Source organism: Folsomia candida, unplaced genomic scaffold (assembly GCF_002217175.1).
Source record: "Folsomia candida strain VU population unplaced genomic scaffold, ASM221717v1 Fcan01_Sc001, whole genome shotgun sequence".
NCBI lineage: Eukaryota > Metazoa > Arthropoda > Collembola > Entomobryomorpha > Isotomidae > Folsomia > Folsomia candida.
In genome coordinates this window covers 9638560-9653017 of record NW_019091193.1, presented here as the reverse complement: position 1 = coordinate 9653017, position 14458 = coordinate 9638560, and the positions used below count along the sequence as shown (strand labels likewise).

The 14458-nt window shown below is 38.4% G+C and overlaps 2 protein-coding genes across 5 annotated transcripts in view; one reads left to right on the top strand and one right to left on the bottom strand.

The window, feature by feature from the left end:
- Positions 1 to 47: 47 nt before the first annotated feature.
- LOC110855273 (coiled-coil-helix-coiled-coil-helix domain-containing protein 7) lies at positions 48 to 1026 on the top strand. Its single transcript, XM_022103693.2, has 3 exons — positions 48 to 322; positions 426 to 524; positions 621 to 1026. The coding sequence occupies exons 1-3, from the start codon at positions 212 to 214 to the stop codon at positions 756 to 758; spliced, it is 348 nt and encodes a 115-aa protein (XP_021959385.1). The 5' UTR covers positions 48 to 211; the 3' UTR covers positions 759 to 1026.
- LOC110842028 overlaps positions 1017 to 14458 on the bottom strand; it is a 51981-nt gene continuing 38539 nt past the window's right edge. For all 4 annotated transcript variants that reach the window (XM_035846112.1, XM_022087734.2, XM_035846113.1 and 1 more), the window contains 15 exons: positions 12258 to 12533; positions 11880 to 11975; positions 11071 to 11130; positions 10830 to 10937; positions 10615 to 10679; positions 7450 to 7578; positions 7204 to 7248; positions 6914 to 7090; positions 6726 to 6789; positions 5724 to 6611; positions 4389 to 5620; positions 4045 to 4258; positions 3867 to 3959; positions 3406 to 3690; positions 1017 to 3269 (listed from right to left, as the gene is read on the bottom strand). In XM_035846112.1, coding sequence (XP_035702005.1) covers positions 3247 to 3269; positions 3406 to 3690; positions 3867 to 3959; positions 4045 to 4258; positions 4389 to 5620; positions 5724 to 6611; positions 6726 to 6789; positions 6914 to 7090; positions 7204 to 7248; positions 7450 to 7578; positions 10615 to 10679; positions 10830 to 10937; positions 11071 to 11130; positions 11880 to 11975; positions 12258 to 12533 — 3755 coding nt within the window. In that variant the 3' untranslated portion in view covers positions 1017 to 3246. The remainder of the gene's footprint in view (positions 3270 to 3405; positions 3691 to 3866; positions 3960 to 4044; positions 4259 to 4388; positions 5621 to 5723; positions 6612 to 6725; positions 6790 to 6913; positions 7091 to 7203; positions 7249 to 7449; positions 7579 to 10614; positions 10680 to 10829; positions 10938 to 11070; positions 11131 to 11879; positions 11976 to 12257; positions 12534 to 14458) is intronic.

Sequence of the window (14458 nt, the reverse complement as noted above, 5' to 3'; positions counted from 1 at the left end):
TCGCACATGTGTTTTTTTTACTCAAAGGTCCCGCAGCAGTGAATAAACCGTAGCGCGAAGGAGCTGAGAAAATGTTCATGCACTCCCTTGCATGTAAATACAAGTTTGGTGTCCAAGAATAAAAAATAAATAAAAGATAAATGCGACCTGGCTCTTTAAATATAGTATATTTCGTTGGGAAGGGTTAAGGGCATCAAGTTGATGCCTTAACATGTTCAGCAATCCAGGTGATCTTCCTCCGTCTACGAATGAGGCAGAACGAAAATTAATCATTGAGACGGCATCGAATCAAACAAGCTCACTCACAAATCCATGTTTAAAGGTAAGTCTATTAATAATAGATTATTATGTATACGGTGTTTATAGTCTATGTTCATAGCATATGAATCCTGGAAAATTTTCAAGCATTTATTCTTCAATTTTAGGAACAAAAGTTGTCCTACAAATGTCTTTCCGAAAACAATTTTAACAAGGATAAGTGCAGTGCGGCTTTTGCGAATTATACGGCGTGCCAAGAATTCTGGGTACGTAAGCCAATGGTTATCAAAAGTGTAGTTCAATAATATTAATTTGTTAATATATACTTGGTGGTTAAATTTAATGTTTTTTGTTGTTTCCAGAAAAAAATTAAAGCTTATCGAAGATCCGAGGGCATCAGACCTCATCTTCCTAGGCCCGAAGATCGGGATAGGATAAAAAAAGAATATATGGAAAGACTTCACATGAGAAAGTCACCCGACGGGCACAGTCATAATTAAACCATAAGATTTGTTATTTGTTAAATAGTTATTAGACTATAGAAGTGATCCTGAGCAATGATGCATCAAGTTAGGAATATCCCTGAAGATTATCGTTTGAAATGAACGAAGTTAGATCATAGACGTTTGTGCTAGTCATTTCTAAATTTTTGAATAAGATGATATCAAACAAGATGTGTTGCAGGCAGGACTGTCATGCTTTGCTGTAAAACAAAATGAAATCATTGATGATATGCGTATATAAATAAAAACAATATCTGTACACACATCACATTTTTTTTATTACAAGTGTCATTCTATGTAAATGAGCTCACTGGCCTCATTGACATTTAGTCATTCTTTTCAGTACAAAATTTCTTAAATAATGCGATTACCAGGAAGTTTTAACAACATTAACTGCACATTCTCCTGAAGATTACTGGTTAATGATGATGCTGTATAGCTAACAGTCAGTAAACATATTACAAGATGGACAAATGACCTGGAATAACTATATTTATTACTACATGTATTCAAAGATTATAAGATATTCGAGGAAGGATATAATTTGGTAAAGGTGTATAAAAACAATTAAAAATGTCTCCCACATATACTAATTAAAATTCTAAGTGTTAAAACAACTGTCTTCCGAACGTATTGCCACTAAATTGCGATTGATAAAACTCTTTGACAAAGAAATGTTTATATATTTAATATTACACAATATACATTGTTCAAAATTGGATACAATATAATTACATATTATGTACATAAGTGATGCATGAAGGACAACAGTGTACATACTTCCATTCATATTTACAAAACCACTTTGTCGTAGTACTGGGGACTTGACTTACTAATACTCAATGCCATTAAGTGTGGTAAGTGAGCATTTACTAAATTTTAGTAACTAATCATAATTGCAAACCAATTATACAGATAATAAAATCTGGAAGTACATATGTACGGAAGTGGTCTATCTAGGGAACTATCGTCCTTTGTCTACTCCTCTATTTCAGTAAACTTTATCCTACGTTTGATAAATAGGTTGCATCTTTATGCTCCATGCACAAGCGTAGTGTATCAAGTATAAATAATTAATTTGTAATCTATTTTCCAGTGACCTTCTGTCCTCACATTCCTACCAAGATTTGTTACCTCCTCCAGATATTGCTTTAACATGGGTATTACTTACATACAAATATTAAGGTATTAAACGTAAAGTGCTATTTTATTTATTTTTCTCTTAAAATCGTCTCATCTTCACGTCAGGATCATGATGACAGACCGAGTGTATTATTGTGTCAATACAAGTATAAAATATGGAAAATGTTTAACTAAACATGTTTATGAACATGGTCACAACCAGTTTGTTTAAAATCTTTGTAGTTTAAATCATAAAATCAACATAAATCCCATTTGCTGTTACATTCTAGAAACTCGAGTGGAAATTTGCATCCATTTTATAAAACAGTTTACAGTACCCTGGTTCGAGAGCTCATGGTATGGTTGTTGGTATGTTGTTGTCTCTAGAATTTAATGTTACTAACTAGATTTACTTATATATTTACATAGATATATGTACATATGCACATTATTGAATAATTTATACTGGTTGAGAATAGGTATACATAACAAAATTTTAAATTATTTGTTGCTTGTTCTTAAGTGATTATTCAATAAACGAAATTGAATTTGTACTTCAGTTAGAAGTAATTTGGCTTTTTCGGATAATTTCGACGCGAGATTCCTCGTTTGTTGAACAATTTTAGGTCCGTCTTTGCAGAAACACTAACAGGTCATACGACATATGTAGGCTCTAAGTTATTTATTATTAAAATATACATTAAATTACAACTGAAATTTACACATTACATAATTTCGTTTAAAACTACCTGCAGCTGCTGTCGCTTAAGATTAATTAATCTCTCTTTTACTTTTGTATGCATGTATCTATTTAATGTAATAGTTACCATCTTAATTTATAATACGCTGTTTTCTAATCATTTGATTCGATCAAACGGCAATCCCTATGCACTTTGTTAAATAATGATTCCATGCAACGACAACTTTGTATAAATGAATTTTTTTTCAGAACATACTTTGGTAGAACATTGCATCGCTTGCGAAACCACGATGTTTTAAAATATTATTGGCAGTCTATTTCGAGACTGGACGAAATACGATAAAAATTGCCAATGACCGGTGTAGAAAGATAAGCGTATTGGTAAAATGCAGTTATTAATGCTCAGCGTATTTAGGTGCAGCTTTATTAAAAGTCCAGATCGAGTGCATTATATTATTAATTATTGAGCATTATTGTTGTTGTTCAACACTCAAGCCCGTTCTTTGATCACGATGACATTAACATTATTACGGTTATCATTATTATAATGATGATGATGATGTGTGGATGATGACTGCGTTATTTCTACCCATCCATTTAGCTGTTGTAGTGCTACGCGAACTTTTCAGTCGAAATGAACCCACGCCAAGTCGGTGCCATGTGTTATGTGTCGCTGGAATCCCCGGCTGTAAATCATGGTAAGAAATAAAATAAGGCAAGTGAGCAAGATTATGTTATACCACCAGCGACCGCCATATTATAACCATCATTAAAGTTGCAAGAGAGTTCAAACGCAAAGTTCATAAGTATTAATAAACGAACCGGAAGACTCAGACTCAGATGAGCAGGAAACTGAAGACGCAATTCGAACTTCGACCGGAAGTGAACCTCTTCTTCTCCCAGGCCAAAATGCACCCTGGGTTTCTGCAGCCATTCCACAACTTTCGAAACGTTCTATCAACAAGGGTGTTTTCCAGGATACTGGGGGTTTTGATTGAGCAGCAGCAAATAGCTCAGGCCCACCGGAACTACGTCTTTTCATTGAAATTGCACTATCGTCTTCACTGTATTGGAAAAGTTGCATCCATTTCAACGCAACCTGCGAGTCTATATGAAATAAATGGAGAAGATAAACCATGTGTACTATATACGTACATGTGTGAATATGTATATACATATACGTATGTACATGTTTACGTACATATGTGTAAATATATTTCCATCATTTTTAGCAGATTTTCATTGTAATTAAAATTTTATTATTTTTATGTTTCAACTCTCACCTGAAGACACTTCGGTTGGAAGAGAACCACGCCTAACTGCAGCACGTGGATTGGTCGATTTGGGCTTAGCTTGTGTAATTGGTCGCAGAATGCCTATACAAAAGTTGGGAAACACATTGTAATGCAACAAGTCTAAACATATAACCAGTGTCAAAAAATACGAATTAACACGTAATACTTTGACGCAATTGCGGGTCCAAGGCTGCAGATCCTCTACGAAACGTGTCACTAAATGGCGGAACACTGCTTAAATTGTTATTGTCAAAACCGCAATGGGAATGGTATTGAGTTGGGTCAGAGAGTCTGTCTTGAGCTCCTCTATTGCCCGGTGAAGGTCCACTCGTGGGTGCCGATCCACGTCTTATTTGAAGTCTAGAAACCCCAACGACTCCCTAGGATATTTAAGTTTAATAAGTTTTGTTGTACTAACACAATGTGTTTTTGTAATAAATACATGTGCATAATTGAGTGTGTAATTGCACGGATATAATTATAATTATATAATTTAAACTAAGGTCCAACCTGGGTCGTTTGTTGACCGAAACGATGAAGGTCCCATTTCCGACAATAACCTGGGATATGTTCCTCGAGTTCTATGTCACAGGAAGAATGTCCTTCTGGCCCTTCTTCCTCCGTCAGACTTTTCCATACCCGATTGTTACGCCACATTAGAAGTGTGGCCAAGCGATTATTATTGCTTGTGGATGTCGCAACTGAATTGGATCCTGCAGAGTCAGAAATTCCTCCGGTCGGAGAGGAATTTAAAAATGAGGTCTCGTCTCCAGAAAAAAATGATGAGGACGTTGGATTGAAATTCTCTTTCTCGGACAAAGGGTCTGTTTGTGTGCAGTTGTCATGAGTGAAAGTGGAAGAGCCACCAGCTTGTGTAGCTGGTGATGAGGTTTTCAGACAATCGGACATTTCATCAATCCTTTCGCCGTAATCGAAATGCTCCGTATTAGATGATTCTTCTTCCGGATTATTTCCACTAATGTGAATTCTATCAAAATCTTTTTCAACTTGTTCTTCAAAACTATCATCATCATCATCATCATCGTCCACCACCACTACTTGCTCATGCTCGATGTCATCACCATCATTCTCGTCGTCGCAATCTTGACAATCTTCGTCATCCTCATCATATAGAGACGAATCTCTATCTCTTGAGCCTATACAAAACATACTCGAGTCTCCGTGAACATTTCCTGATTCTGAGCTTTCATCTTTATTGCTTTGTTGAGAATTGGCAAACTCCGACTCTGACTCAAAGATGCATGAACCACTTTCCCTTCGTGGAGGTTCGCCATCATTATCGTCGGAAATATGAGGAAATTGCTTTACAAAAATTTCTAATGGACTTGCTTCTTCTGAACTCCCACTTTGCTTGTCCGTCTCTTCAGAGATAACTTCACAGCATTGCATCAAACCTTCGTTGCTGCTGCCTCCACTCAATCTCCCTCCACCGCCACCAGCCGCTCCCTCCTCCCCAATCTCGGGGCTCTTATTTTTATGTCGGTGTTGGGATATAATGCTTGACGATGCCACCGCAGTGGGGCTGATAGCTGCTGCTGCAGATAAGAAGCGAGGTCGGTTGAAATTGCCACCGTCGGCATGAACACTAACAACAGGACATGTCTGTTGGCGGATTAGGTGACGACGCTGCTCATCTATTTCAATGCTATGTTGTAGAGTTACATGAGCAACGCTTGGGGACATGGACAGAATGCTCGTTGAAGGACATAACTCGTCCAAGTCTGAAATAGGTGACAATTATAAAGTAGTTAGTATTTACAAGCAGTGGTAATTCCAGTGGGGCATTTGCACTATCATTTTCCCCGTAAAAATTTATGTAATCACCTGTGGCTTCTAAGGTGGAGCGTCGTGGGCTGTTTGAACTGCGTCCTGGTTCTGGAAGACTGTATGTGAAATCAAGCAACTCATCCACCGTGCTAGTGCTACTGCAACTACTTTTCTCCCCATGTGTTAATCTGCCTGGTGAAATTGGCAAATCTGGAGGGCTTGCGGAGTCTGCACGAGGGGAAGTTGCGGAAGTTGGAGAATGACCTGACTCAGGCTCAGATTTCCCACTAGCACCACTGAGTCGTTGCAAGTGAAGAATTGTTTTAGAAGGCAAAGCTCGACCAGGTAATAAACTACCGGTGGGTAAGCTCTCCCGTCGGATTACTGTGATTCCCATCATGCGAGATGTTGAAACAACATCACCAACAGTCAAATTGCTTCCACTCATTGTGTTGAGCAACTGAGAAGAAGGAACTTGGATTCCCATGAGACCCGTCGCAATGGAATGTCGTCTCCGATCAGGTCGTGGAATACCCAGATATTCTACTTCTTGTGGTTTTGCTAATCCTGCACCTCCCTTGTCACCCTGCTCCTCATTTTCATCACTTTGATCCGAGTCACTAGCTGCTGTCACCCTGGTGTCAATGTCAAAGTGAACGCTGCGACCACCATGACTCGATATTCTTTCGCGTGCTTCCTTTCTCACAGCTATTTTCGCCACGTTAACATTCAGCGAATCCGAATCTTCTATGCTGTGCTGAGGTATTTCGGTTTCTTCATTGTCCGAAGTTTCAGTGTTTGTATCATTTGTTTCCTCGTCATTTAGAAGCTGCTGCCATTTGAGCCTATTCCCATTCAGATTTCCACTCATTCTCGTTGATAATTTTGTATTTAGCATTCGATGCCACTCTTTAAACAATGGCTCCACAACGTAGTCGAAGAATCCTGTAAAATTATGAAGTATAGAACCCAAAAGGTACGTATGTATTATCTAATCGGCTTCTTGCAATAATTAAAGTAAAAAAAAATAAAATATTTAAGGACGAGCTAGGTTCATACCTGTTTGTATTCTTGGGACGGAGGTAGAATATCTGTCACAGAGTGATGTAACAGGCAGATTTAGCTATAAAATATAAAAAATGTTTTTTCGTAGAGTACATACCATTACAAAGTTAATTATCTCTTTGTATGAAACGAAATATAAATTAAATGTTACGGAGTCATGCATAGTTGTTGCTGATTATTACCTGTCGCTCGTAGTCACCTTGTCGAAAGAATTCTTCGCAAACTTTCATACTCCACTTCCTCGATATTTCCCAGGGTCGGGCAGGGTTGCATATGTCTGCACATTTTAGTGCAATTTGCAAAATAAAATGACGAACATCAGGCGAGTTCATATCCAAAGTATTTGTATCAAGGTATTCCTGCAAGAAAATTTCATACCCATTATGATATGACTAAACGAGACATCCCATCAAGCAAGCCCACAATCAAGTACATGAAATGCTCATAATAATTAAGACATATAAGTGTTTACCTTGAGCTTATCCAAAAATTCCTTCTGGCGAGTTATATCTGTCGCCTGGAATAAATAAACATAGCATGAGAAATCATGTGGTAGTCGAAGACGTCAGCTTGACCAAGAGACCCGACCGAGTCGTAACAGTTATTTTAGCCATCAACGAATCAGAATAGATTAAAGTAAAGTTAAACTTGATAGAACGACAAAAGAATCCTAAAAGTAAATGAGAAAGTTCGACGATTTTCTGCATAAAAATCTTACCAAAACTAACTCCCGAATCCTCCATTCCACGTCTTTTACCAAATCTGCTCCCAGAACTTGGCTCATTCCGCTTTCGTTTAAACAACCCATGGCAGACCTCCAGTGATGATTCTCCAAAACTGAAGAATTCTGAAATAATTTCAAAAGGATGGCTTAAGTTGCAAGATTATCATTTACATAAATATTTTCAGTGACCTTTTACGTCACACTATTTGTCATTTTTTAATGCGCGCGATTATTAATAAATTTCACCGAAAACGGACTATATCTATCATAAAAATATAATGTATGCATGTAACGCCTTAATGAAATGCAAGTAGAACTCAAATAAAATGGAAATGCGTCAGAAAAACGGCTCGTACATATGGCAGTCCTCCTGGCACACATATAAGTACGTACAACCATTTGCTTAATGCTAAGTGGTCCAATCAGAAAGATTTCATGATATGCATGCATATTTTATTCCTAAATCCATTGGGCGAAATCCTATGTATTTCATACATGGCATTTATGACACAATATTTTCGACCCAGGGTCACCAAAGTTTTCCAGTCCCAATAGGACAAGGAACCAAATTGCGTGTGAACTAGAACCATGTACATGCATACGTATGAAGAAAGGTGCATGTAGCGGGGTGAGTAAGAAAGAGGTGTTGTATTAGCATAGCATGAGCAATATGTAGTAATAATGGACTGGCTAAAGATCGTGGTTAGTTGGTTAGTGGTGAAAGGAAATCAAGGAGTAGAGAAATGGGATATTAGCTCAAAAAATATTAAGCCACGGACCCCCTAAAAGCAATGCAGAGTGCTGTTTGTGATGAAAATGAGAGAATTAGGAGAAAGCGAGCGAGTTTGAAGAAAGGAGCACGAAGGAGAAAGTGGATTACGTCATTGCGATCCACGTGCAGGTAGTAGGAGCACAAACGGCACACTAGAACGAGGACCCTGCCTTATATAGAGCGATGAGATGATACACTTTTCGCCACCCCAACCACTCTTCCACCATGCCTACAAACGTATAATGCTCACCACCAGCAGGACTGACGATGGCATAACATTGGAACCAGGCACTTGTTCTGCTCCTGGTTCCAGTCTACTTCGTTTAGTCAGCTGCTTGTGGGATGGGAATGTCGACGTAATGTCGATGACCTGATGGGGACATCCATCGGACTCCTATACTTCCACTACAATGTACATTACTTCGCGGAAGGCGGAAAGGACGACGACACATAGACGTCCTGATGACCGAGAAAGCTCATGTTGCCACTATCTACCCGTAAATTTGTGCTTTGCATGATGATCGGTACGCGTAATGGTTAGATTGGATAATGCTGCATTCAAACTGCCCTTTTACTTTTTAAACGTTGATTCCAACTATTTTAACCTTTCTGATAAGCATCATATCATTATTGGGCTGTGCCAACTGGCAGTTAGAGTTCGAAATCAACCACCAGTAATATGCAAATGAGTGTCCTACGTGTATGTATCTGTACATACTTATAGTTTCTCCTATACTTTCTCCGCGTGTGATGTACATTTGTGTCGACCCACAGCCAGGCCTCCTTTTACAACCCATCCTAAGTTTTACTTGCTCTTTCACCACCGCAGCTTGGACGAACAAGTTAAATAATATTTGCATTTTGCATTCTGCACCGCTGACTCCCACTCATCCATGAGAAAGAGGTTGAAGCAATCGTCATGAATAGTGGCAAGTCTATTTGTTGAATTGAAGGCTGGTACATGGAACGTATATGTACGTATGTACACAAATATGTATGTCTACATATATCTAGTATTTGTATATAGTTTGATTTGCTCTATTAACTTCCTCCTGCTTCTTCAAGCTGGATGCACGAGACCAAGTAAAAAATTTGAACAAAAAATGTCGAATCGATTTTCTTTGTTCTCATTCGGTTGCGACACAGCTTGGTTTAGGGATGAACCTCATGCCAAAAAGTGAAAGTGCCTGAACTCGTGAATCTGCTATCTTGTGGATTCTCTAAAAAATTGAGAATTATTGTGAATACTGCATTGATTATATGTATAACGGGAGATACTACTGAAAATAACTAGTTATTTCAAGTCTATTATGGTGTAAAATTGCACCTCCCTTCTTTTAATCATATTTCAGCATGTGCACGTAGCCCCCCTGAAATTAGCCAACTTCACCGGAAATTAGAAGGTGGAACTTGGAAGGATGACTGGGGTTACACATGGGATTTAGGATGAGAAAAGTACAGGTCGGACTATGAAGCTCATGTCTGACTGATGAGAGGGAAATCACAGTGCCCTGCTTTCACTGGGGAGCAATGGGAGAGAATTCTCGCATTTATCACCTAGTAGGCATGTACGGCCCTAGACGTATATAATACATACGTAGGTATGTAGGTCTCCGTGAAAAATGCTCTCCTACAGAGATTGATAACTGTCTCATGTAACAGGAGAATAGGAACACAGAAGGATTGATATTCAAGGGATAAGCTCCCCACGAACACACCACCAGACTTCTCTCTAACCACGACGACGACCTATCTATGTACACTTCTGATTGGAATTATTTCGAATGCGAGAAAATGTAACTGTCAAGTAACGGGGCGAGGGCCGTTCTCTGTCCTGACCCGTATTTTCTCTCTCTCTAACAAGGAGAAAGCTTCATCTCGTGCTCCCCTAAAAAATCTACAACATTGGTAACCCACCACTTCACCTCATCCAATTTCCCTTATTCTTAAATCCTCCGTGCTTGTCTCTATTAGTTTCATTACCTGGATAGCACTAACAACGGAACAACTACTAACGAACACCACCACGAATGTCGACTTGGTCTACACGTCCCTACGTGTCCTAAATGGAATGAAACATTAGGCTTGTGTGCACCTATTTGAACGCCCACTTTCGCTAAGGGTTAGCCAGACTAATTAAGACGTACAAATCGATCCACTAAAATCTGGACCGTGTCAACTGTTGTGGAAACATGATTGTTAATTCCAAATGATTGAATTAAGAGTGAGTTATATGTCTTTGTTCTAGTTCGTCGTCTCCATAATAAATGTTCAGTTTCCTGTCCTCTTTATTATCACGACAAATATTAATCAGGAAGCAGGGTTGACGGACTACGATTACGATGTGCGAGAGTAAACTATAATAACGGACGTTTTGGTGACCTTACCTTGTACAAGGCTGCCAAATGATTGGACGTAGCTACGAGGAAAGGTTGGTTCACTCCAGGATGGTCTGTCGGCATCATCGTAAAAAATAATGGGCAATTTAGTACCTGATTATTTGGAATGCATATGCAAAAGCTGTTTTGTAAATGAAAAAGTTGCACAGTATTTTTATAGTTGGGATAAAGTTGAATAAAACAAAATTATAAAAGTAACTCACCCAAGTCGTGAGTTACTGCGGCTAAAAGGGCGGACAAAATCTCGATCGGAGTCAATTTTTCAAAAATCATGGATTCTTGAAGGAAGCAATGCATGGCTTGAGTGACATCTGCAAATACACGGTTTACATACACATGTTTTATATATTTACAATTTGTAGGCTATGCAGATACTTAGTGAGTTGTCTTTTTGAGATAACCACCACAAAATCAGAAATTAGAAAGTAATCAACGATCACCCACCAGCGGCATGAACAGCGTTGTGGTACGGATTTCTCCAGTGATATCCATCTTCAATAATTGCTACGAAATAAAAAACAATGTGATAAATAACATTTATGTACATATACACATGTACTACTAATCTTACTCAGGTATTTACCAGCACAAAGAGAAAGCACGAGAATTACATACTTAATATTGATCAGTGTTCAAAAAATCGTAACACAACATGACAGCGTACACTTTGTCCTCGTTACGTAGTGTACATTTTTCACACAGAAACTGAACTAATATGTATGTAAAATCTATAGAGTGCTCAATGTAATTTCGAAACATAATGCAAAGTGCGGCTGAGTGCCACCGAAAATGTCATTAAATTAAATAAATAGAAAAATAAGATGCATGCAAATGAGGAAAGACATGTACTCGACGGTAGAACCTATTTACCCAAATTGTAACAGAAAGCTTCTTTAAGTATAATGTTCGAGAGTTGCTTTGCAAATAAATCTTCAATACTTTTGGTAAACATGTGTACACAAATCTGAAGCCTTTCTTCAAAAGTCTGCAAATATTATATGCTTTCCAAAAATGAGCTTTACAGGGGCATAATAAAAAACTGCATGAAAAACAACAGCCTCTAATGTCAGAAATTTTTCGCTTCCAGCTTTTACGAGTACCAGACATTTCAAGTCTATTGAATTCATAAGATTGCTTATACATATTAAAAATACGCATAACTCAAATTTCATTTTTATATAAGATTAGCATAAAATATTCTCAGATGACATTGCTCTTGTCAACGAAAGATACATGTAGAAATAATAACTTACAAAAGACTTTCCAAACAGTGACCGGGTCCAAGTTGAAGTGCTCTAGCAGTCCATAAAGTTGGAATAGATGAACACATAAGTTAGGCAGTGGACGGCCTGCAATGGTGCAAAATTAAAAATTACACATACATATATACATACATCTCGAAACTTTCCAACATTTCCACACACTAAATAGCTAACCAAATTAGTTTTGGTGTTAGCAGGCGCAGAAATCTTAATTCTCGCGTCTTTGATGTCGGTAGTGCACGACCAAAAAATGCTCTTACACAAAGGTATCTTTATCTCATTCACCAGAAGAGTGTGTGGAAAAAGTGTCGAGTTTTCCCAGCTCATAAAGTATTAATGGATGTAATTCTTTCTCTTTCGTTTGCTTACCCCCGGTACAAGTATCGAGAATAAAAGCGTTGAATTCCCATTCACTAATCCTATCCAGGACTAAGTTTGTTTGGTGCACTGACAAATCATCAATTAGCGTTGGGTCCTTGAAGAGGAAAGTGCGAACATATTTGCGTCTCCTTCGTCGTCGTTGGACGGTGAGGAAGGGTCCGGTGTGCAGGGGCCGGTTTGGTCGACAGTCCAGCGTGTCCAGCAGGATCCACTCGGCTTCTGATATGTCCTCTTGCCTCGCCTCCTCCGCCATCACGCCAGTCCCTGCGCCACAAGAAAGCAGAGAATTCAATCACTTGCTCATCAAGCAGTACAATTTCCTTAAAGAATGTGTGCATTCACATTACACGTGGAATGGTTTCAATATTTGTGTCATTGATAATTACTTGTTTTCTTTTATTCGCATTTCATACTGAAATTGAAACAGATAATCCTCCAAGTATAAATATGTATGCATGGTTCATTAGTACCTTTGCACATTGGTGCGAGGTTTTGTCACAAAAGAAACTGGCTCATGCTCCAGTAGTATTTATTATTATTGCATGGATAATTGCATGGAATAATATAAGCAAGCTGCAAGTACGGATAAGCTGTAATTTTTGCAATAAACATATCAAACATGAATGCACGAGAGTTTGTGATAGCTCAAGTTGGTGAGCAATGTACACAGTATAGCAGATTTGGTACATATGCACATATACCGAAAATATAAATAGAGTTCCACACTGTGACCTGTGCTGGAAATGGAAAAGATATTCGGGAGAACTTGTGGCGAAACAGTTTTGTGGCTGAAAGTACCTTGAAGCGAATATCTTAAAACAAGCAGGCCGAGCTGGTAATCGAAGTGAGTTAGTACGGTTGTAAAACTACCAGAGGCATTAGACTGTGCAATTATCCTCTCTCATCCCATTTGAAATTCTCCCTATTTCCACTTGTTATGGACTATTTCATCCCACTTTATTAGTCCCGGTTTAATTGATGCTATCGTTTCCCGAGAAGGGTACAAATTGCCTCCCACCGCTACCAGCCAACTTCTTGTTCCCTTTAGTGCGTTTCAGCAGGGTTGTAGGAGAAAGAAAGAACTCCAGAGAACCTCGGTCCCACCATCATCAAATCGCTGACGGCGTGCTTTTCATGTCGCAATTCATTAGTGAAAGAACTCGGGAGCACATGTAATGTCAAATTGGATTGAAACTATACAACCACGTACCATTGCTATCTCCATCATTTCTCCTCACTCATTTTCCTAATGCATGATCACGTCAACCAACAATTGTGTACATTTTTACAAGAAATTCAGCGGTTTAAATAATACTAATTTCCTGACAAACTTAATGAGGTTTCGACTGATATTTGAGTTTTGCTTTCAATCTTGTTGATTGAAATCGTCTTTTAAATAGGATCCGTGAAGTGAAAAATTTTCGGGATAATGGATCCCATCTAGTTAAGAGTTTTGAATTCCAGACCAAACTGTGAAAAACGCATGTTGAAGGATTGATCAAAACTTGTGGGAGAAGACCCGGAACCAAAAGGCACGCTGGTACGAAGGACTCAATTTCTTGGCTAAAACCTATTCTCGCCGATTCGAAAATAAACTATCCTCTTCAATAACTTTGACATACATGAACATTCATGGAAAGTTTCATTTCAATTGTTCAATTAGTTATGGTGTGGTGTATGCTTAAACTTGATTATAACATTAGGCTGACTAAGAAAACTTCAGGTTGAAAATCTTGTGTATTCTTGTACTATTTCGAAGAACCGTAAACGTTAATACCCTATAACTCATCTACTAAACGAAGGGGGAATCCCATGAGATGCTATCCCCCTGAGAAGACACCTCAAATTCCCAAAAGCAAAATTCAAAAAAATAGTATTGTTCGAGAGTTATAGGTTTTGACAAGCAAATTAAGTAATCCGGAACAGAGTGCAAGGGAAGGAGTCAAAATGTATGACATGATCGAGAATTGATTTGGATGTCCTCAAAGCAGTGCAAATGAAACGAGTTCCTATATGTTGTGCAAGTTTGGATGCAATCAGCACTTTCTTTTTCAAAAGGATGGCTCCAGTTCTCGAATGATTTCGCAACTCAAAAGAGCCACTTCACTAAACTTTGCAATGATGTTTTCACATCGACTACGTATGTACTTACATAGTACTCGTCCGAGTCGTTGAGGCACAAACTGATA

Bases quoted from the DNA above. Each gene is read 5' to 3' on its own strand.
- LOC110855273 (XM_022103693.2), top strand. From the start codon at position 212: ATGTTCAGCAATCCAGGTGATCTTCCTCCGTCTACGAATGAGGCAGAA. The intron at 323-425 runs GTAAGTCTATTA...CTTCAATTTTAG, and splicing joins TCACAAATCCATGTTTAAAG to GAACAAAAGTTGTCCTACAA. The intron at 525-620 runs GTACGTAAGCCA...TGTTGTTTCCAG, and splicing joins CGGCGTGCCAAGAATTCTGG to AAAAAAATTAAAGCTTATCG.